The sequence below is a fragment of the Leucoraja erinacea genome, chromosome 38 (genome assembly GCF_028641065.1).
Source record: "Leucoraja erinacea ecotype New England chromosome 38, Leri_hhj_1, whole genome shotgun sequence".
In the NCBI taxonomy this organism is placed as follows: domain Eukaryota; kingdom Metazoa; phylum Chordata; class Chondrichthyes; order Rajiformes; family Rajidae; genus Leucoraja; species Leucoraja erinaceus.
Window position 1 is genome coordinate 8,629,187 of NC_073414.1, and position 24,410 is coordinate 8,653,596.

Below are 24,410 nucleotides of genomic sequence, written 5' to 3' on the forward strand. Positions count from 1 at the left end.
CTGGTTGCTATTAATGGCCCTCAGTGTTGCCTTCATAATGGTATTAAAACAACATTAAAAAGACACTGTGTGGGTGTAACTTACCGAGTAAGGCAGCATCTCTGGAGAACATGGATAGGTGACGTTTTGGGTCTGCAACCTTTTTCAGATTGATTGTAAGAGAGCAGCAGGAATCACAGCAGCTGGTGTGGTGTGAGTGACGGTCTCGGAACTTACGTCGGAAATGGAGAGAGTATGCTATGCAAGCATTAGCATACCTTGAGATTTACAGTGGAGCAGTAAAATGGAGACGGCAAGGAATTGCAGATACTGGTGCAGAAAAAGACACAAAATGGTAACACAGTGGATCAGCAAGCATCTCGAGAGAACATGGATAGAATCAGCCTGAAACAAGATCTCGACCTGAAACGTCATCTATCCATGTTCTCCAGAGATGTTGCCTGACCCGCTGAGTTAATCCAGCGTCTTTTTTTTGTACACCAGCATCTGCCGTTCCTTGTGTCTCCTCTTAAGAACTGATAGTTGACGGTAAGGGTATTTGCAAATGCAGACCTTTCAGATACCGCAAGTGAAAAATGGTAATAGCTTAGGAATTTGTTTAATTAGTGAGGAAAAGATGTGCTAAATGGCTTCCTCCCTTGGAGTAATTGTTTTTGTATCTCTATATTGCCAGCTTAACTGATGTACTTGGGCTACAGTACAAGTTAGAACGTGAAAAGAAACGTGGCACTATCACAAAAGTAATGTTATAGATGAACAGCTTCTTTCCGGCGGCTGTCACTCTACTAAACAACGTACCTCGGTGACTGCCAATCACCACCACCCCCCCCCCCCCCCAAATCGTTTGCTATGTCGCTCTTCAAGGGAGATGCTAAATGCATTTCGTTGTCTCTGTACTGTACACTGACAATGACAATTAAAATTGAATCTGAATCTGAGATGCTGTGAATGCATATGTGTGGGTTTATATCCATTCTTGATGGCTTTGGCTGTAAATGTTCTTTGGAAATGGTACTTTCACATATAGGTAACGTGTAAACCCTGGAAAAGGATGCAACAGTGCTTCAGAAAGATTTTGCTGGAAATGAGGGTATAAGGCAAAGTCAGGAACATAAGAATTTTTGTCCTTGGATCTAGAAAGGTTAATTTAATTTCATTGTTTTTAGATATCAAAATGACTAAAGTTCCTCACTTTGTGAGTATCAGTCATGGATTTTCAGGGTCAGGTAGCACCTGTTGAGAGAAAAATAGTCAACATTTGAGATGAAGGTTGATGTCGGACTAAGACTAAAAGACTGGCTTTCATTCATCCCTGGAGGGAAATTGGTCTGCCGACAGTCACAACACACAAGGCACCCAAAAACTTGACATTAAAAGTGAAACAAAAAGAAAAGGACAAGCAACTGTTGGCTGGCTGCCGTGTGCACAGCTCCTTCACCAGAACAAACACAGACTTATTCCCTGGGCAGAGGATTCTAAACTAGAGTGCCCCACACCGGGTCCACCTTTGTTCTCCTACCGCCCTCACAGCGGCCCCCCACGCCAGGTCCCCATTGTTCTTCACGGAGGCCCCTCACGCCAGGTCCCTGTTGTTCGTGGCGGTGCCCCCACGCTGGGTTTCCATTGCCTTCTCCTCGCCCTCACGTTCATCGACCGCGAGGCCCCACCTCCACCGGCTCCCATCGCCGCCACTGCTGAGGCTCCTTCAGCCCAGGCAAACCTCGCCGCCCGGCTTCACCACAGCCCCCTGTGAGGCCTGTGGGATGAGTTGGGTCTACTGGAGTGCGTTCTGGTCTTCCGTCGGCAGCAGCGGCGCAGTTGTTTGGTAGGTGGATCGGGCCCGCGCGACTCCCTGGGATACTCCTGCCACACGCAATAGTGAACTGTGACTGTTGGACTTGCTTGATTCATTTACCCACTTAACCATTGGATGCTGTTTAGTTTTTGTGTTCTTGGTGAAAACATTGTCATTTGTATTGCATACTATGTAGCAGTATTGTCCTTAATTTACTATACATTTGACTCGGTTCAAAGTGCGCAGAAGGCTAAGGCTTCTCTTAATGGTGCTGATATTTATTCTGGATGTTGCACTTTGAAAATAGAATATGCAAAGGTAAGTCTTTATAGGAAGTTATTGTCTGTAAGTACACATATTCTACCTTTCCCTTCTGTCTCTCCCTCAGAACCCACTACTTTCAAATGTCTCACGAGGATGTGATTCCAACAGTAGCAAACGGCCTTTGCGCAAATAGTGTATTCTACGCTCGTAAACCAAACAATAAACAACACCAAACATAAATCCCTGCCTGTCTCTCCCTCAACACCCTTTAGAACATAGAAATATAGGTGCACGAGTAGGCCATTCGGCCCTTCGAGCCAGGGCTGATCATCTAAAATCAGTACCTGTTTTTTCTCCATAACCCTTGATTCCTTTAGCCCTAAGAGTTAAATCTAACTCTCTTGAATTTCTTTAATTGACTTTCTTTCAAATTCCTGTCTTGAGAATGTGATTCCAACAGTATAGCAAACTCCCTTCGCACAACAAGCATATTCTACGCCCATAAACAATACAATGAACATTGACAGGCTCTTTGTAGCCTGTCAGCTATTGAAGCTGTATCCTGCCCTCTTGCAAGCATACTTGTCTTGTAACTGGAAAAACAATTTTAATGCCAAGTAATGTTCTGTAAGACTACTGTTAATTAAGTACTGTTGTTTATTCATCTGCAGGATTTGGTTATGGCTGCCAAGGACAGCATTTATCTCTAGTTGCCTCCGATAAGGAGATTGTAAGACTTCCTGAATCGCAGCAGTGAAATGTATTTGATTAGTGCCAGTGGGTTGTGTGTTCCAGCATTTTATTTAATTGACAATAGAGGAGCAGTGGCATGTTTCTTAAATTCGAATGCGTTTGACTTTTTAAGTTTCAAGGTGTTCATATGCTCTTGCTGCTCTCGTCCTTCGAATGTATACACAAGGGCAGCAGTGTTGAAGAAGCCGCAGGTGATGAAATGTTGCATAATTTATCCCTGTCCTATGCCATGCCTATCCCTGTCCTATGTCCATGCCATGCCATGCCATGCCAATAATGGGTGCCTCCTCCACTGCCAGAGTGCGACTACACACAAATTGGAAGAACAGGACCAGGCATTCCACTAGGGTAGTCTTCGAACCAACTTCATGAATATTAAAGGGCCTGTCCCACTTTCATGACCCACTTCACGATCTTTTTTACTCTAGAAAAAACACCGCGACCTACTTGAAGCCACGAGTACCCACGACTAGCATCACGACCACGTGCTGCGAGTATGGTCAAACTCGGCAGAGGTTGTGAAAGTGGGACAGGCCTTTAAATTCTTCAATTTCAAATTCAAGGAAATCTCCCTTACCCGGTTTCCAGCAAGGAGAAAAATTCACCTATTTAGTTTGTTATTAGCTCCTTGACGCTTTACTTTGTTATTTCCCTCTGTAATACAGCTCCTGTGTGTGTATTTGAGCCAGTCTCAATAATGGGAGGCTATTTGCTTTTAATTTAGTCGGTAAGCAAGTCCCACTTGAGAGTATTATTGGTCTCACTTTTACCAAAATAATATTGGAAAACGGAGAAGGGATGAATGCAAGTCATAGAACTGCATAGCATGGAAAACAGGTCCATGGTATTGCAAGAGGTGGTCTCTGGTGTTCTGTTGATGAGGTATGATTAGGTTTGTGCAGGGTTTCTTTCTAATAGTTCCATGATGCCGGCCTCCCCGAGTTCAGTCTCTGGAGTGAATTTGATTTTGTCACTTTGTAAATTGCCTCAGTAAATTTGAAGCATTGTCATTCAAGATTACTTCATTCAAAATAGACCTGCAAAAGTAAATAACTTGTGTAGGAAAGAACTGCAGATGTGCTGGTTTACAGCGAAGATAGACACAAAATGCGAGAGTAACTCAGCGGGTCAGGCAACATCTCTGGAGAAAAGGAACAGGTGATGTTTCGGGTCGGGACCCTTCTTCAGACTGAGAGTCAGGAGACAAGAGGAGACCTCTTCAAGGTGAGTATACCTTGACGAGATTTTCCAGTGGAGGAGGCAATGTGTAGGAAGGAACTATAGATGCTGGTTTACACCATAGATAGACACAAACTGCTAGAGTAACTCGGCGGGTCAGGCCACATCTCTGGAGAAAAGGAATTGTGGCATTTTGGGTCGGGACCTTCCTTCACACTGATAGTCGGGGAAGTTGTACAAATATCTTGCTTTCTTTTGCAGCCAACCCGCCTGAATGTCTTTAAGAATGATGCTGATACCTGGGACTATGTAAACCCAAACCCTGGTAGACCAGGTAAGACCATAATAAGTGAGTTGTTATTCTCTCTTGCACAACCTATCTTTGTGTCCTGCTTTTATTCAACATTATTTTCTGTTTGCAAACCTATACTGGAACCTCTGACCTTCAGCCATTGTCAATTTGAGTGCAGGGGCAAGCATATCTAGTTTATCTATGTAGAATGTATGGATTTGAGCAGTCCAGATTTGGTTTGGCAGCCTGAATTTTTATGATCAAAGTTGATGGAGTTCTTATAATTTCTCATCGCTGACTTTAAAGTTGCTAAAGGTTAGCTGATACTTGTGGTCTGCAGGTAGCCAATTCCAAAGGTTTCTGTTCAAATCCCTCAATGGGTTTCTGTCACCTATATTCTTTTACATTTCTAAGGAAATTGCCTGCCACCGTCCCTGGCTCGTATGCATCTCCTCATCCCTGCCAGTTGCAGACGTGCCTTTAGCTTTGTTTGGATGAAACTCTGGAAATATCTCCTTTGGAAAATCTCTAGTGTGAAATGCCCAGGGCCTAAACTTTCTCCAGTTTCTGATGCATTTTAAACGCAAGTTTTATCCTTGATTTAAATATAAAACTAAAATTAATTTAGTAAAGGGATATCCTCATCCCTTCCCCTTCTGAGGACAGTTCTTCATGCTGCAATTCCGTTTGCTTTTTGATACCTCATCGATTTAATCTTGGTTTTAAAGGTTTCAATCTTTCACATGCATATGTATCCATGCATTTTAAAATGGTCAGGAGGAACGATACGTTAATGGATATCACAGGAATTCTGTGGCAATTAAATCAAAACTGGTAGAGCTGCAAACCTCGCAGTGCCAGATATCCAGGTTTGATCCTGATCTTGAGTGATGTCTGGAGTTTGCATGTTCTCCCTGCGACTGCATGAGCCTGTTTCCTAACTAAAAACAACTATTTCAGAGTCTTGATGTGTTCTTGTTAAAGAAGACATTAAAACTATGATGAACGTGGTGGAGACTGGAAAGTTCTTCCGTCAAGTAAAATTCTAAAAATTGGCTTCATTGAAGGAAGCCATTTTTCATTTATTCTTTTGCTCTTTGAAGGCTAAATTTAAAACCCAGTCTTATTCAATTGCCTTTTGTTGACATAGCAGATTATGTCATGGAGTCCCATAAAACCAGCAGACATATGCCATTACTTTTTAACAATGTAATTATTTTTTAATTGTAGGAATTATGTATAGTTGTGGAGATTGCATGCAAAGCTAAACTGTTTAGCTGATTTTCTCTAACTGAGTATCAGGAAGTCTAAATAAAACTTTTGTTGTTGCTCTCCCATTAAATTGTATCGTCTGATACTTTCAGCTCTTAGACTTTTCTCTTTGCCGTGGCTGGTCATTGACTCATTACAAGTCTTATTCAGTCTTGCTAATCTTTTCACAAATATCCATTACATGTTTGCCCCCAAGCCATTTGCAGATGCAAATTGACTGAGTTGATTGAAATTTTTCCTTTAGTTCCTGAATTCAGTCTGTGATTTAGATTCATACATAATGTTTGGTGGAAAGTAATTTGAGGAGAAAGTATACTGATCTTTTCCAAATACATTTAATATAGCTGCTTCTTGCCCTGGTTTTGTAGTGATTATCTAATTAACCCAGTATAAGGTTAAATATTTTTTAATTTGGCCCTAATCTCATGGATAATGGTTGAAAGTCAAAGGTTAAATCTTGAATCTACACTGAGGTAAGCTTCCAGCACTGGTGATATTGGTTATCCGGTCCTGTGACATTTGGGAGATATAGATTAAAATTGGTGTGAGCAAGGTGATAATAAAGCAGGTAGACAACCACAGCGCTTCAAATTGTTTCCTTTCAAACTTTTTCTGAGACATATACCTGAATCTTCTTAAATCTATTCACAGCAATATCTAAATACATAAACTGTGCTGTAAATGATTCTTGCATTGAATTATACTTGTATACTTGGATTGGGCTGCCCGGAAATAAATTGTATGTTAATGCAGAGTATGATTTGCTTGCTTGGGTGTTGTCACTGGAGACCAGGAACTATCAGTACTCAAAGCAAGCTAATTTAATACTCTGCAGAGACTTACTGTATTACAATTAATTCATAACTTCATATCTTTCCAAACACTAGTGACAGGCCAATAACGCTAATGTGTAGCTTGCAATGCTCTGTAAAGACAACTGAATATTGGGAAGTTAGAATTATGATCCTTAATTCAAAATGGGATTCAACAAACATTTCACGCTCGATATTATGCTTGGCAGAAACCTTAGTGGGAATGCAGACAGAATAGGGTTATTGGAAATGGAGTCTAATAATATTTGGCTTGATACTGAGCCAGTTTGGTTTAATTTGTGAGATTATTTGTCTCCCAGCACTTATTAAAACACCTCAGTGGATTTTCAATAATTACGGTAAATTTATAATATGGTTATCTGGTGAAGTTGTGGCTTCATGAAAATTTCCATGTGGGAATGCATTACCAAATATTTCTACAATACATTTGACCTATTATTCCCTATAAACATTAACCTTTCTTGTACGATCAATAGTTGTAAATTTACCCGCCTTCACCAGCCTACCAGCTGGGTGTAAACCCAGCACACATGTTATTAACCTTGTCACCAGTTTATTGTTTAAAAGAACTCTGAGCTATTTAATAGTTTGATATAATGTTAATTTCCTGGCCTAAGCTAACAGTGTGCCACACTTATTAGAGTCTATCAATTTGTTTCCTGCCTTGTAAGCACCCCTTATGACTTGTAACATTTTTGAAGGCCACAGGTGATGGTCAGTAGTAATGTATTAGATGATTCATGATTTATCGAGAACTATTCACATTTTCTCATGTAAGGGAAATTAACCAATGTTACTCTGAGCTTCAAGTACTTTGTATTTGATTATTATAGAATTCAGTGAAACACCTCCACAATATCTCAACATGGTTATTGTACCTAGATGTATTTCGTGAGGAGCAACCTGACTACTATCTATTTTTAACCATTAATTTGTACTGTGAATTGAAGGAATTCATTTTGTGGTCACCTCAGTTCTTCAAATATTTAATCTCAATAAATCTGAGTGTGGATTTCATCAAAGACTCAAGGCTCGTATCAACTTTCTGCTATTTTGTCGGAGCATTAACCTCTCACCTCATTGCTAATCGGAGCAAAAACATGCTGCAAATTGTCGCTCTTTTTTGCTCTGTTCGCCCGAGATCTTCAAGAGTCTTGAAGGGTGAAAAATCTACAAATTAATGTATGTATAATGCAATTTTCATGTCTGTTCTATGTTACCCTGTCAGAATGGAGTGGTTACATGCCATACCTTTAATTCTGTGTTTCTTGCTTTCAGTTGTTTAGTTTCTCACGGTTTCCTCACTTGCTCCCCACTTTTCTCGGTATTCCACATTAAGTTTAATACAAAAATGGCTCCAGGAGATGATGAACAAAATCACATTAATGCCATAAGAGTTTGGGATATTTCTTTTCAGAGTGGGATCTGCCAAGTACCCTATTTGGATCACCTTGTTTACACTGTCCTTTAAATCATCTGCTATTAAACGTAGTCATGAGACTGTAAAGATTATTCTAAATGGGGATTAAACAACTGTTGTCTTCATTTAGTCTTATTAACTTTAAACCATTAACTATGGAGGTAAATATATTTGTAATCTAGCAATAATCTCCCCTTAATATTGTCGATCCTGCATTCCTCGAATGAAAATGTCCCCAGCAATTGGAAAGCGGTCCCAGAATTGTTTCTAGTTTGCTTAATTGCGTTGAGACTTGGATTTTTTTGAAGTGCCAGCCAATGCCAGTGTGCTAACCAGAAATCGAAGGTTGCTGGAAGCTTACCCTCCTCGTACAGCGATCCTTCAGCCTTTCCTCAACAGCCTTTATTCACTGACTACAATACAAGATGCTCATTTATACATACACTTGTAATGGTGAGCATTACCACCGCTGGACATCGACTGCACGCACGTCTTGTCATGTGAACAACACTGTACTCAATAAGAATTGAACGAGGATGTTCTTCAAGTGGCCAAGACCATGAAATACCTGAATAATTCACCTCAAATATTTCCTGTTTTACTCTGTAAATCTAACGAATCTCTAGCAAGGCGAAGACACTGAAATAATTGATCTACAAAGCCTCCTATCCCTGTTAGCTGCAGAAAAATGTGACACTTTCTCACATGCACTGAAACAGCACGTCCACCGGTACAGAAGCTATTTTGCCATAAATTACTCCAGTCATACAGAATCTGTGAAGGTTACCAGTTCCTTCCACTTGACAGACCATTCTACCACCAGAGAGGCAGTCACTTCCGCAGGAGAAGTCTTGCTGACACCATCTGTGAGCAGGTACAGTCACTGCTAAGGGTTTATAAGGAGCACGAGGGCAACTACACATTCCACCATTTCAATTTTTTGTCACGCATGGGGGCACCACGTCGCCATTCATTCATTGTAGTTTAAGAATCAAAATGTAATGAAACTATTTAAATGTCTACATGAGGTGGGATACTTAGCAACAATTCTCATTTCAACCGTGGGTAACTTGATAAGTCTTTGTCGGTGACTTCTTCAGAAATCAATGTACTAGCTTTGGTTTCTCATAACTTAAATTTGGGGAGTAGAAACACTTCTATTGACTATCCCAATGTGACGTGGTGCTCCCATGTTAAGCTACACAAGTATTTGCACCTTTTCATGCAAGTTCTACAAGTGCCACTAGTTTGGGGTTTTATGTTGCAATTTTGCCTGTCTATACATGTTTTGAACATTGTCACCTCAAATCCCAAATGCTTCACCGGGTATTTTCCTAAGCTGCATTCTTTGTGATGCTTCATATTAAATTCACCCTGGTCCAAATCGTCCGTGTTCAGTTATACCGCATTTATGGGCAGGGGATGAGTTCTTTTTCCCCCGCACTCACTTTTGTTAATTACCCCATCTCTAAAACATCACCCTTGATTCTTTGTTTAAGGGCTTTTTAGGTATTTAGTTTTAAATGGGACTTTGTTTTTCCAAAATAAGTATCTTGCAAAACAAACTAAGGGGAAATATCTTGTGGTGAATCGACATTTGGAATATATATGTGTCAAGTTCATTGGATGCCATTTCTGAAATGCAAGCGATTCTGAAATGACAAATGACTCCCAACTATGCAGTGGTAATCCCCTGACCTGGTTCTGTCTTGTAAGATGCTTTAGGGTTTATATAGCCTTTAATAAATCAAACCAACTGGAATGCATCAGTGCCTATGGAGAGCATGAGCAGAATTTAAAAGTTCAGCCAAACATTTGTGGATATGTGGACTGTTATGGAATCTCTGAACAGAAATGTGGAACTTGAGAACCCTGATGGTGTTAACTATTGCCATGGAATGGAGAAGAGATGATATAGTTTCTGAGCTGATGTGGTTTCCATCTGTAAATCGTCTTCAGAAGACTCTTAGAATTTTGGGAACAGTAATGTAGATGTGACAAGTGCTGACCTCAATTAATAATGTAATCTAAAGGGAATGTGGTATCCATGCACTGTCAAGGAGATTGGTTACTTTAATATTTTGCCACTTTTACAAAGAGATATTTGATAAGTGGAAGTGATGGATTTCCCTCTGTATTAAATAGCAGGAGTCATGAATTCCAAACATTAATGAACCTCTGAAACTTAAATGAAGTTTTTTTGACGGTCAAGGTGTTTTCAATGGCATTTGTAAATCTAAGAGGATGGTGCTTGGTTAGGGAGCTGTATGTGCTCCCTACTTCTCGCTTTAGTGCTTGCTTAAAGTATGTTGTGTTTTTCAATGACCCGCCCAAAGTAACTATTTGTAAGTTTTAAAGGTCAATGTGCAGGTAGATGAATGGTCTGCTGACATTGAACCCAAGCCTGACCTTGTCACAAGTGATGGGAGCAGAATTAGGCAATTCGACCTTTCATGTCACTCTGCCATTCAGTCATGACTGATCTATCTTTCCCTCTCAACCCCATTCTCCTACCTTGTCCCCATAGCCCCTGACACAGTACTGCATACATTTCCACTGCAGGCTACAGGAAAGTAATTGGAAAGCAATTTGTGGGCAGTGTCTTTGTGTTCTCAGTAGGTGCTGAAGCTTAACTGCCATGGCACAGTAAAGAGAAATGATGAAATGCAGAAGATTGAACCAAGGGCTCAACTGGCTCATTTATACATTTGCCTATTGATTTTTCTAAACTGCTCCAATAAGTTTGGCTGAACTTTAATTCAATATGCTTATTGCAACTATGGTCACTAGAAAGGGGAATGTGCACTGAACCCTATACAATAGCTTATAGAGGTTAGATAAGGCACATTAGCCGTCCATATATTCATTTGCTGATCAAAAATTTAAATTGTATGTTACATATTAAACTGTTTTTAAACACATCCCATAATGCAATGTCTGTCGTCTACTATAAACGGGTGATGTTATATTTGCATAAACAATAGTCAGTAATTTAAAGAAAAAAATGTACTGCGCTTAGACATTTCAGAATATGTACACTTAAATTTCCAAATGACCCAACAAACCAGAGAATGCTGTACTTCAGGGTTCAAACACTGATGAATAGCTTTTCCTGTATCACCTCTCACATTATCTGGTTGTCGGTCTTTCATATGTTAATGTGTTTCTTCTGTAATTTCCTCTGTGTGCTGTAAGCTTAAAATGCAAATAAAGATCTATGATGTTTAGAGAATTTTCTAATTGTAATCTTTTGTTTCTATGGTCATTTATTGTAAAACCTATGATGCAGGGTTGAAGTTTCAAGCCTGTGTTGAACCTTCTTGCAACCGTATGTTTGATGGAGAGCCATCTTTCAAACCATTTGTTGCTGTTGAGGCATAAAAGTGGTAAGATAATGTTCACTTGGACCTTGTGCCCTAGCACTGCTGTAAGTAGACATTTATGTATTAGTTCTGTCTTATAATGCATACTTTTGAATTGACTTCCAATAACTGTTTGGTATTATATCCTTGGGGAAAGCTATTAAATCTTGTGCTGAAAGTGGGACTTCATGTGTAACAATGTTGGTGTTTTATTTCTGTGGGATGCATTTCTTTTCTTCGTTTTCTTTCATCTTCTATTCCAGAGCCTCCAAGCAAGCGTTCAAGACCACCTGCCTTACTTGGTGATGCTCCATCCAACTTTGGTGAGTAACTTTTTTTTTGGATAGTATTAAGAAAAATAGTAGTACTGAACGGTGCGTTCAGCTTTTTGCTCGACTAATTAAAGTGCAATGCCGTCACTATATATTTTGAATTGATTTTAAATGTTTGCACATCCAGCACCTGTGATGTGGCTTAACATTCAAGACAAGACTGTGTTTGAGGCCTGGATATTCGTCCTCTTACGCTTGACCTTGCTGGGCAAAGAGTAAGATCTAACTACTCAATACAGCCATAAATGAAGAATGAGATCCAATTGTACTGAATCCAACTGCATTTGCCAAGTGCACTGGATGGAATTGCCCATACTTTATCCCTTTTTCCAGTCACAGTATTTGTGATGTGCTATCACCTCAGAGACCATGTGTTTGTAGCACTTACCTCCCACGTCCTCCCAAAATTATATATTAAGATTGTTAAAATCTTTATGTTATATTCTCTTTATTCTTAGTTCCTTGAAGTGCCTTGTGGTAAACAAATAACCATATAACATATAACCATATAACAATTACAGCACGGAAACAGGCCATCTCGGCCCTACAAGTCCGTCCCTTAGTCCCACCTGCCTGCACTCATACCATAACCCTCCATTCCCTTCTCATCAAATAAGCACTGTTGATTTGTACGGTATTGAATCAATCTTTGAATCTTAGAACGGAGATGAGGAAACACTTTTTCTCACAGTGGTGAGTCTGTGGAATTCGCTGCCTCAGGGCAGTAGAGGCAGGTTCTCTAGATGCTTTCAAGAGAGCTAGATAGGGCTTAAAAACAGGGGATATGGGGAGAAGGCAGGAACGGGATACTGATTGGGGATGATCAGCCGTCATCACATTGAATGGTGGTGCTGACTCGAAGGGCCGAATGGCCTACTCCTGCACCTATTGTCTATTGAATTACTTAACAGTTTCGCAATACAGTTAGCCTCAAGCTGCAACTTCTGTCAAATCTCATGAAACACAAGATGTCGCTCTGAATTTCCAGTTAAGATGTTCAAAGTTTCTATTTTGGGTGTGGAACGCCACTACTGATCCAAGCTGATACACATTGGGCACCATGGTTTCCAACAACCAGTTGCATTGTCCAAAAACTACAAGTGGTGTTCCACTTTCACATGTGGTCTTCTAGTTTTCAGTCTAACTTGCTTGTTTAGCTTGTGTTTCTGACCGTGCGTCATTTCATTTTGACCAGGTCACGGCTATCCTCCCTCAACATATCATGGCTTTTATGATGATGATGACGATGATTATACTCCGCCACATCGTTACGAAGGCAGGGGGATGGGTCCTCCACCACCACCACCTCCATCATCAGGTCCTCGGAGGGGTCCACCTTCACGGCGCTACTCATCTCAGTATGGCTCTCCAAATCAGCCACCTCCTCTTTCACCACATGGTGATTATGGTCCTCTAGCAGATAGTCCAGTCCTGATTGTTTATGGGCTAGATACTAAGAGAATGAACCCGGATAGAGTGTTCAACGTTTTCTGTCTCTATGGAAATGTGCATAAGGTATGTTTTCACTGGACTTGGCGCTGGTCTTTATAAGAAGTCTGAAATTGTTTCTGATAGAAAGTGTTCACAATCTGTTTCCCTGGTTAATTCATTCATGTTTGCCATTTCTTTTCAAGACTAATACTTTGACAAGTACAATATGATAACATGGGACCATGTAAACAGGAATTCATTGCCACAGACTGCTCTGGTATTTTTAAAGCAGAGATTGATAGGTTCTTGATCAATGTGGGTGTCACCGGTTACAGGGAGAATGGGGTTGTGAGGAAAAAGTAGATCAGCCATGATTGAATGGTGGAGTAAACTCAACGGGTCGAATGGCCTAATTCTGCTCCTATGTCTAAGAGGGAACTGCAGATGCTGGAAAAAAAATAATCGAAAGTAGACAAAAAGTGCTGGAGGAACTCAGCAGGTGAGACAGCATCTATGTAGAAAAGGAATATGTGACATTTTGCGTTGAAATGTTGGCTATTCCTTCTCTACATAGATGCTGCCTCACCCGCTGAGTTCCTCCAACACTTTTAGTCTACCTGCTCCTATGTCTTATGATTTACACAGATTTGTTGATCCTATCTTTGAATTTGAGCATACTAGTAATGTGTGGTCACATTTGCTGTTATTTGTTGGGATGGCTAAGAAAAAAGTGGCTGCCAATTTGCACATAGGAAAGTCTGGCAAACCAAAATGACTTGCACAACAACGTTTATTTCAACATAAACTGCTGGACTCGTGCAGGTTCCTGACCCAAAACATGGATCGTCCCTTTGCCTATACAGATGCTGCTTGTCCCGCTGAGTTCTTCCACCAATTTTTTTTTGCTTCAGATTCTAACAACTGCGATCTCTTGTGCCTCCACTGTTTTATTTATGTCGATTAGTGGGCAAGGCTTAGCCAACTTTTGGGAAGTGTGAACACATGCCCTAGTATTTCCTTTTTCTCGCCTTCAAAGATCTGGCTAGCATCATCACTCTTTATCATCAGTGTTTAGGGTTTAGTCTGAAGAGTCTTTAGTCTTGGTCTAAAGAAGGGTCCCTGACATGAAACTGAAGGGCCTGTCCCTTTTAGGCGACTGCCAGCAACTAGAACAATGGAATAACAAAGTCAGCCCCGGAGACAACCTACAACAGCCCAAATTGTTGCCACTGTCAGCGAAAACTTTTCAACATGTTGAAAATCTGTAGTCGCCGGCAGTCGCTTTAAAAAATCGCCTAAGTGGGACAGGCCCTTTACCTATTCATGTTCTCCAGAGACACACCATTGAGTGTAAATGGGGGTACTGTGGATAGAGTGAGCCGTTTTAAATATCTGGGAGTCCACATCTCTGAGGATATGACATGGACATCACACGCCGCAGCACTCTTGAGTAAGGCAAGGCAGCGCCTTTACCACCTCGGGCAATTGAGGAAATTCAGAGTGTCTCCGAGGATCCTCCAGTGCTTCTACTCAGCGGCTGTGGAAAGCATCTTGTCCGGAAATATTACAATCTGGTTTGGGGAATTGTTCTGCCCAGGACAAGAAGGCTCTGCAGAGAGTAGTGCGTTTGGCCGAACGCACTATGGGAACTTCACTCGCCCCTCTGCAGGAACTATACATCAGGAGGTGCAACTCCAGAGCCAATAAGATCATGGGAGACCGCTTCCACCCCAGCAACGGACTGTTCCAGCTGCTACGTTCAGGCAAACGCCTCCGTTGCCATGTGGTGAGAACGGAGAGGTTGAGAAGGAGTTTCTTCCCAGAGGCCATTAGGACTCTAAACTCCTATCTCACCAGGGATTAACTTTACAGTACCACTCTACTGCTTTTTTTTTTTAATTGCTGTTTTTTTTCCCTTTTTCCTTCCGCCCACAATATTTAATATGTAAAAGAATATGTGATTCTGTTCCATTCTGTTTGTAGTTTGTTTGGTTGTTTGTTTGATGTCTTTTTGCACAAAGTCCGCGAGCATTGCCACTTTTCATTTCACTGCACATCTCGTACGTGTATGTGACTAATAAACTTGACTTGACTTGACTTGATCTGCCGAGTTACTCCAGCACTGTAGTTTTTCAGGTTTCAGATCCTGATTTTAAAACAAATGTCAACTCTATATTTCAGCTACTGATCTGTTTTTACAGGTTAAGTTCCTGAAAAGCAAACCTGGAGCTGCCATGGTGGAAATGGGGGATGGATTTGCAGTAGACCGAGCCCTCACATGTCTAAACACTGAAAACTTTCTGTTTGACCAGCACATAAATGTATGGTAAGGAAACCGTGTAATAAAGTCTGGCATGTTAGTCACAGACCATGGAGATTGCTGGAAAAGCCAATGTTTAATACCCATCCTGGTTGTCGAAGAGCAAGACCTGAAATAGCCAAGTGATTTAGGTGGCTGTTTCAATGGGACAATTGAGGGTTACGGACGTGAAACAGGCCCTTCGGTGTCCCAGCTACACTAGTCCCACTTGCCTGCGCTTGGTCCATATCCCTCCAAACCTGTCCTATCCATGTACCTGTCCAACTGTTTCTTAAACAATGGGATAGTCCCAGCCTCAACTGCCTCCTCTGGCAGCTTGTTCCGTACACCCACTATGTGAAAGAATTACCCCTCGGATTCCTATTAAATCTTTTCCCCTTCACCTTGAACCTCTGTCCTCTGGTCCTCGATTCTCCTACTGTGGGTAAAAGACTGTGCATCTACCCGATCTATTCCTCTCATGATTTTGTATACCTCTAAGATCACCCAGCCTATTCAACCTCTCCCTATAGCTCACACCCTCTAGTCCTGGCAACATCCTCGTAAATCTTTTCTGAACCCTTTCAAGCTTGACAATATCTTTCCTATAACATGGTGCCTAGAACTGAACACAGTATTCAGTATTGTGGTCTCACCAACATCTTATATAACTGCAACATGACCACCCAACTTCTATACTCAATACTCTGACCGATGACGGCCAAAGTGCCAAAAGCCTTTTTGACTGCCTTATCTACCTGCGACTCGACCTTCATGGAATCATGCACCTGTACTCCTAGATCCCTCTGCTCTACAACACTACCCAGAGGCCTACCATTTATTGTGTAGGTCCTGCCCTTGTTCGACGACTCAAAATGCAACACATCATCCTGGAGTCTAGCCTGCTGCCACAGAATCTCCGGTCCGATTTTTTGTCCGTTGTCTCCCACCCCTACGGCTCTGCCTGATGTCACTCTTCCCCATTGAGCCTCAGCACCAGGGTTTAAATCACAGACCTGATTACCACTCAATCTTGTCATGTTGTCCGCTTCCAAGAGGGTGTACCTGTTTTCAGTAGGTACAGCCTCCTGCCCTCCACATTTTCTCCTTTTTCCTCACAGTCACCTACCTTTACTCTTCCTGCATCCTTGGTGTGACAACCTCACTGTAGGTCCTGTCCAGAAAATTCTCGTTTTCCCTGATGGTCATCCAACTGCTGCTCCAGTTCCCCAACATGTTCATTGAGGAGCTGCACCTGTACACAATTTCCGCACGTGCGGTTTCCAGAAGTACCAGCAGTGTCTCAGACTTCCCTCATCCTGCAGGAAACACACTGGATCGTCCTACCTGCCATTTCTTCAACAGACACAAAAAAATCACAGCTTTCGAATCAAGTGTAGCTTCCTTGCCTCAGTCTCCTCGCCGAAAACTCTGGAGCCAAAGACTCACACTTTACTCACCAAGGCACTTCACCTCAGCAAGGCCACTCTGCTACAACTGCACTTGTTTTTAATCTCTCACCTAATTAACTACTTTAGGGCTAATTAGTAAATTACCTGAATTTGGGTCTTGGCGCTCATTTTAAACTGTCTTTCCCTCTGACTCACCTTCTTTCTCACGGACTTTCAAGCCAATAGTCTCTTCTCTCTGCTTCTGCTTGCTGCGTCTCCGAGCTCCACGTGACTGGGGCTGGAACCGGGTCTTGGCGCTCTTTTTAAACTGTCTTTCCCTGTGAGTCACCTTTCTAAGATGATTTCTTATGATGGCCGTGTAATTTTATGGGCACGACTTCAGATAGTAGGCATTTTATTTATCTGTGAATGGGAGTGGGATTTGAAACTGTCCCAAAGCTAGATCTCTAAATTGGTAATCAATAGTTCTAACATCTGCCCTTGTATCTCTCGCTGATATGTTTTCTCTCCTCTTACCACAGTGTGTCAAAACAGAAGGTAATTGTTCCTGGCCAGTCATTTGAGTTGGATGATGGCTCTTGTAGTTTCAAGGATTATGCAACTAATCGAAATAACCGCTTCACAAATGTAAAGCAAGCTGCCAAAAATCGAATCCAGAAGCCCAATAATATGTTACATTTCTTCAGTGCTCCTCCAGGCATTGGAGAAGAAGTATTCCATCAGGTTTGTATTTATTTTTTTTCTTCGTGGACATTGACTTTGATCTGTCCTATTCCAAAATATTGCTGTGCAACACCAGACGTGGAGCCCCAGTGCTCACCCTGCTATTAGTACATAGAACAGTGTAGCACAAGAGCAAACCTTTCAGCCACAATGCCCGTGCTAAACATAATACCATTAAACTAATGTTCTCTGCCTACATGCTGTTCATATCCCTCCATTCTCTGCATATCCGTGTGCCTATCCAAAAGCCACTTGAATGCCACAAGCAATATGGGCGACACTTTAACTTACGATCGAATAAGTTGATTTGAGGAAGTTGTGGCTTTGTCGCTTGACACATTACAGTCAGAATCTTTTTTCCAGGATGGAAAATTAAAAAACTAAAGGGCATAACTTTAAGGTCAGATGGGCAATGTTTAAAGAGAGATACGGGTCAAGTATTTTTGTACAGATGGTGAATGTCTGGAACCAAAGACCCTATAGTGAGCAAGATAGATCACTCGACGAAAAAGATGTAGTAGTACGGTCATGGGCAGATGAAAAAATAAAAGTTCTTTGGTACAAATCTTCTCATTTTCAGAATTATAATTTATTAACACAAACTGTTCCCCCGCGAGTCGGGTCGGGTTGGGTTACTGAAATGGGTGAAAAAAGGCCCTCGTTCCGCTCCATTGCGTGCTACACGTCAGCCCGTTGCATTTAGAAGGCATGGTCTATCTTGCTTTGCTATAGGATCTTTGTCTGGAACGCTCTGCCAGGGGTAGTGGTTGAAGCAGACATGTTAGTGGCATTTAAATTACTTTTGGATAGGCAAGGAATGAGGGATATGGGTTACCTGCAGGTAGATGAAGTGATGGTCTTGGCATCGTGTTCGGCAATGATATTGTGGGTGGAAGGACCTGTGCTTGTTCTGTACTATTCTATGTTCTGCATTTAGCGACCGTTGACCTAGGACCTGACCAGTTTGGTTAACTGCAAGAAGTTTTAGTAGGTGCCTCTTCATAAAATATAAATTACAGACTATATTCTCTGCCTTTGTTTCCCCCAATCTAAGTGACATTCAAGGTTAAGGCAGAAGCTAGATGATTATCAGTAGAAGATTCCCTTAACCTGAATCCATGAGGCTTCCTGTAAGAAGACTCGCAGACCCCACATCAATCTATCATCCTTTGATATCTTTTGATTCATTATTGTGATACTTGCATTAAATGTAGGCTATCCACCCGCTGTTCGGTAAGAGATCTCCCTTCTTAAAATGGGTTATATATTGCACAGGGAATCTGTCCAAGATTGAGGGTGACTGAGACATTACAGGATGCCTCAAATGCACAGGTTGAGAAACTAAAATGCAGCTTTATTTCTGCTTTGTACTTCACTTTTCTTACCTTATATGTCACAATTCCTGGGCTGATTATTTTGCTACTAATATCTGTGTTTGGGGAGACCACCAGACTTGTAAATTTGAATTGTTTTCCAGATATCGGACAAAGTTGATGTGAAGAGGCCTAAAAGTGTCATATTTTTCAGTGGGAAAGGTGGGTGATTTATTGCTCTGCTTAACCGTCAAACAATGCTGTTGTCCTGTTTTAATGGAATGGCTGTTGGCATGGAATGGCATGAGAGATGCCAAGTTAATTTTTAAACATTCAGTGGGGTGTGATAATTGGGCGTTTCCAAATTCCAATCTTTGTTGCATTTGAGCATTTACTTAGTTAATTATCTATAATTGAGATTTGGCATGTTACCAGTAGCCAACAGTGTTTTATTGTCATATGTCCCAGATGAAAAAAAATTATTTCTTGCAGCAGAACAGTAGAATATGTAAACATAGTACACTGTAATCAATATAATAAACGAGAAAAAAAAGTTCAGTGAGTGAGTATATATACACACATACCCACCCATACATATATTTTATATATATATGTGTGTGTGTGTGTATATGTGTGCGCACACACAAACACATGCTGCTGGAGTAACTCAACGGGACAGGTAGCATCTATGGAGAGAAGGAATGGGTGACGTTTCAGGACTGAAGAAGGGTCTCGACCAGAAACTTCACCCATTCCAACTCTCCAGAGATGCCGCCTTCCCGCTGAGTTGTATCTATGGTTTAAACCAGCATCTGCATTTCCTTCCTACACATACATATATACGTACGCATAAAAAACAAACAGACAATATTTGTGTATGAGCTTATTTGATGGTTATAGTGTTTAATAGCCTGGTGGCTGTAGGGCAGAAGCTGTTCCTGAACCTGGACGTTATAGTTTTCAGGCTCCTGTACCTTCTTCCCGATGGCAGGGGTAAAATTAGTGTGGCCAGGATGGTGTGGGTCTCTGATGCTGGCTGCCTTTTTGAAGCAGCAACTCCACTTTGATGGTGGCGAGGTCAGAACCCGTGATGGACTGGGCAGTGTTCACAACTTTTTGCAGTCCTCTTCACTCCTGGGCATTCAAGTTGCCAAACCAGGCCGTGATTCAACCAGTCAATATGTTATCTACTGTACACCTGTAGAAATTTAAGAGAATCCTCTCTGAGATACCAAATCTCCGCAATCTTCTCAGGAAGTAAAGGTGTTGATGTGGTTTCTCTATAATTGCATCAGTGTGCTGGGTCCAGGAAAGATCTTCAGAAATACGTAGTATTTATATTGAGGAACTAAAATCTTGAATGAATGTACCTGATAATGTAAATAGTTTGGAAGGTACACAAAAAAGCTGGAGAAACTCAGCAGGTGCAGCAGCATCTATGGAGCGAAGGAAATAGGCAACGTTTCGGGCCGAAACCCTTCTTCAGATGTAATATGTAAATGTAAATAGTTTGTTTGCTTTCGCAAAATATTTATTTCTGAAATGCAGGGCAGTTATCACTTGTTCCTTGTCTTGTGTGGTATAAAGCCCCACGTAAATTAATTTTAAACAACAGATTATATGTTGTAGGTTGTATGTGAATTAACAATATGTTTGTGCTTTCTTCCAAATATCTTTGGCATTTTCCAACATGGGCCAGGTGGATCTAAAGGCAATCAAGGTAGGGCTCAAATTCATTTTCAGATTCCTTGGAATGTGAGTTTTGAAGTGTTTGTGTCTTTGTTAGAAGTGAGTGATAGTCTAACGTGTTCTTTTAATTTGGATGACTCAGCGCTCTATAGGAAAAAACATTTACTATTGTTTTCGTGTCAGAATGACAGGTTCCAGCATTTTTATTAATATTTGGACACCTTATGTAATTAAAATAGGCGTTGCCTCAATTCATTCTCGAAAGACAGCCTTCATCGACATGTTATGGAAACGCTTGTTTTTAATTAGGTACGTCCATATAATACATCTTGCACCTGTGCAAATTAACCGTCAACTTATATAAGGTCCCTTAGTTTAATACATTTGTTGTTGACTTAAGTCCGTTTTCTCAATAGTTATTACTAATAGGCAATGGATGGTATATTAACCCCTTCTTGAGGTGAGCACAGGCTTAAATAGATAAGATGGAGAACCTGCCGCAACTTACTGTCAATGCCACTGTTTCTGGTAAAACTAGGACATGTTGGGATCCGCCAATCGCCACCAGTCGGTTGTATCAGTAAATGTAGTATTTAACAGAAGTTCTAATCGTTGTACTTCAACGGCTTTTTTAAACTATGGTTTGTGTGCTTTCCTTGGCTACGGGAGGCAGGGTTTGAGAAAGCTGTGGGTCGAGCACATTGATCATTTTCCAGCAGTGTTTATGACCATCTCCAACCCTGTTGCTCCCTGACAGTGGCAACACAGGTGAAAATGGTAAATAAGCCCTATGGTATACTTGCCTTCATTGGTTGGGGCACTGTGCATAAGAGTCCAGAAGTCATGTTGCACCTCTATAACATTTTGGTTTGGCTGCATTTGGAATCATGTTTGCAGTTTTAATCATCACGTTACAAAGGATGTGGAGGCTTTGGAGAGGTTGCATAGGAGGGTTATTACAATGCTGCCTATATTAGATAGTAGTAGCAGTAAAGAGAGCTTGGACAAACTTGCTTTGTTTTCTCTTGAATGTGGGAGGCTTAAAGGGAGACCTGATAGATGTCAAGTATGCAAAATTATGAAAGACAGAGATAGAGAAGCCTGGTGTCAGACGGTTTAAGTTTAAAGGAGATGTGATGAGCAAATTTTCTCTGGGTGGACAACTCAAAAGACTTGAGACGTAGCTTTAAAGGCAGTGGGTCTAAGTTTAAAGGTGATGTGTGGGCTAATATTCTGATACAGATATAGGTGCATGGAACATGCTGCTGCGGGGATGGTAGAAACAGACACAACATAATGATATTATGAATTTGAGGCATTTAGACAGTCACCTGAACAGGCAGGGAACTGAGGAATGTGGATCCATGTCTAGGAGATTGGTTAGTCTCGGCGTCATGTTTGGCACAGATATTGTTGTCAAAGAGCCTGTTCCTTTACAGTAGGCTTTATGCTGTATTCATCAGTTCGGTTTTCCACGCTTGATCAAAAATCACGGCTAAATTTGACGTGACCATGACGGTTCCCATATTTCTAAATGTTCTCAGCTGCAAATGATTGCTGCTGCTCCCTCTCCCATAAATATGGTGTTTGCTTTGCATGAAGAGTCAGTTAACTGTTAGCACTGCAGGTCTTGCGAGTACCCAATGCTAATCTTCTGCCAACTCAACACGAAACAGGAATTAGGGCGGCACAGTGGTGCAGCGGTAGAGTTGCTGCCTCACAGCGCCAGATACCTGGGTTCCATCCTGACTACGGGTGCTGTCTGTATGCAGTTTGTATGTTCTCTCCACGACCCTTGTGGGTTTTCTCCTCTAGTTTGCCCCCACACTCCAAAGATGTACTGGTTTGTAGGTTAATAGGCTTGGTATAATTGTAAATTGTCCCTAGTGTGCATAGGATAGTGTTAATTTGCGGATATCGCTGGTCGGCGCAGATTCTGTGGCCAGAGTTCGCTTCTGTGCTGTATCACTAATCTAAATGAATTACTTTTGATGTCTTCATTATTGGATCTTTCGAACATTGTGCTGATGGCAGATCCATTAATGGCTTTAAATTCAGCTGGTTGACAGTGTAGTTTTAGATTGAACTGTATTACACAAACTAGGGATCAAGCCAGCTGTACATGCACAGAAATCTGTGGTGTTTGCCGCAGTAAGTTCAGTGCCAGCCAGTTTGCCCCACTCAAAGCTGGCTTGTTTTAGAGCTTGGTTCGAAACAGACCCAGATCACAGTTGTTGAAGTATCCTGTATTACTGCTGCCAAATATGAGGAATATGGAATTATCAAATGTGTCTGCTGTTCTGTTTCAGGTGGCAACTTTGGTTCATGTCATACAGCAACTCCCAATTTCTCTGCTTGCAATTGAGCAAACACACCGTCTAATTTCTACTGCAATTGGACAGGAGACGGAGGTTAAAAATAACTAATCAAAATCTATACCAACTGAAACGACCCCGCTATAGTGGCTGCAATTCAATCTGCTTCAAAAAAGACTTATTTTAACTTATCTAAATCTTGTCAGTAGAACTAATTGGACTTGATGTTTCAAACCCTGTAGTAAGTCGGCACTCTTGCTATTTGCAGTGGGATTGGAGCGGTGAAGGGTAGGATAGGTACGTCATCGGGATCACCAGGTGGGAACCCTCCTTCTTTGACGTTTCATCGATAAGCCCACAACGTCTCCAGAGGGCTCAACGGTGATATCTGGCGTCCCAGTTACACCCCCTCAATTCCATACCCTCCTGTCTTCATCTTGCAGCCCAATTGTTGTCTTTCCTTTTCATTCAAAGCCAATTGCTGCTTTTTTTCTGCTGAATTTGACAATGTCTTGATTGCTTGTTGGAGGGAGCGGTCCCTCACCCCCATTTTCTTCAATAGGCTGGTCCTAGATGTAGTAACGAATCCCCCTGCATCCCACTTCGACAGAGATAATCTAGGTCTTCCAGCCATACTGGGCAGCTTCAGTTGCTAGTACTTGGTCTTTCTCCTCTCATAAGCTTCTTCAACACCATCTTCCCATGGAACTGTCAATTGCACAACATATGCCAACTTGGCTGTTGTGGACCACAGGACCATGTCTGGCCGGATTGTTGTAGCCACAATGTCTGGGGGAAACGCAAGCCTTTTTTCCAAGTCCACGTCCATTTTCCAATCCTGAGCAGGCTGCAGATGCTTGCATCCTTTGATTGTTATCTGGTGCTCTGGAGGTTGGCCTGCTGGTACAAATGTTGTGAAGTGGACATTTCCTGCCGATGTTTGTGGGGAAGCATTTGTGATAGGGGTTTCACAAATCAGGAAACTTCAGGATTCATGCCAGCTGTCCAAGAGCTTGGTTATGCTGCCAAGTGTAACGCCCTTGGGAGAGGCTCGTGTTAAAATGTGCCTTAATGATGCAGGAGCTTGTTTAGGGAAAGTTTTAGAGACACTGAGTGGAAACACTCCTGCTATCCAATTTCCGCATCCATTCCCTACACCCTAGGAGCAATTTAACAGAAGCCAATAAACCTGTACGTTTTTGGTATGTGGGGCAGAGCCCACACTGTCACAGGGAAAAAATACAAACTCAACACAAACCACACCTGTCAGGCACTGTGCCACCATAGCTGCTCTACTGTCACTTGTGGCTGCACGTGCAGGCTGATAGAGCAGTCTGAGTTGATCGGCAAAGTGGTTCATTACAGCATTGTGAAGGGGACCACACCTGTGATTTGATGCCAAGAATGTGAATAGTAATTTGAAAGTGTCAGTAAGTTAGTTGTTTACCTGGAAGGAAGTGAGTACAGGATTTTTTTTTTTTTTTAAAGACTCGAATTAATGGGAAGAAAAGTTTGAGAAGGGATAAGAGAGTGAGGTCAGGGCCAATTGAGGGGAGGTGAATACCAAGGTCAAAGTGTTGTATATGTATGCGCAAAGTATAAGAAATAAAGTGGACGAGCTTGAGGCTCAGTTAGAAATTGGCAAGTATGATGTTGTGAGAAATACAGAGACATGGCTGCAAGAGGGCCAGGGCTGGGAACTGAATATTCAAGGGTAAACCTCCTA

The 24,410-nt window shown here is 41.6% G+C and overlaps 1 protein-coding gene across 2 annotated transcripts in view; it reads left to right on the top strand.

The window, feature by feature from the left end:
- The window catches only part of LOC129714253 (heterogeneous nuclear ribonucleoprotein L-like), a 38,661-nt gene that overhangs the window by 9,644 nt on the left and 4,607 nt on the right, over positions 1 to 24,410 (top strand). The window contains exons 5-12 of one of the 2 annotated variants that reach the window (XM_055663800.1): positions 2,017 to 2,113; positions 4,253 to 4,340; positions 11,434 to 11,493; positions 12,698 to 13,017; positions 15,135 to 15,259; positions 17,166 to 17,367; positions 18,845 to 18,902; positions 20,380 to 20,400. In XM_055663800.1, coding sequence (XP_055519775.1) covers positions 2,017 to 2,113; positions 4,253 to 4,340; positions 11,434 to 11,493; positions 12,698 to 13,017; positions 15,135 to 15,259; positions 17,166 to 17,367; positions 18,845 to 18,902; positions 20,380 to 20,400 — 971 coding nt within the window. The remainder of the gene's footprint in view (positions 1 to 2,016; positions 2,114 to 4,252; positions 4,341 to 11,433; positions 11,494 to 12,697; positions 13,018 to 15,134; positions 15,260 to 17,165; positions 17,368 to 18,844; positions 18,903 to 20,379; positions 20,401 to 24,410) is intronic. The other variant, XM_055663801.1, reaches the window with a different exon arrangement.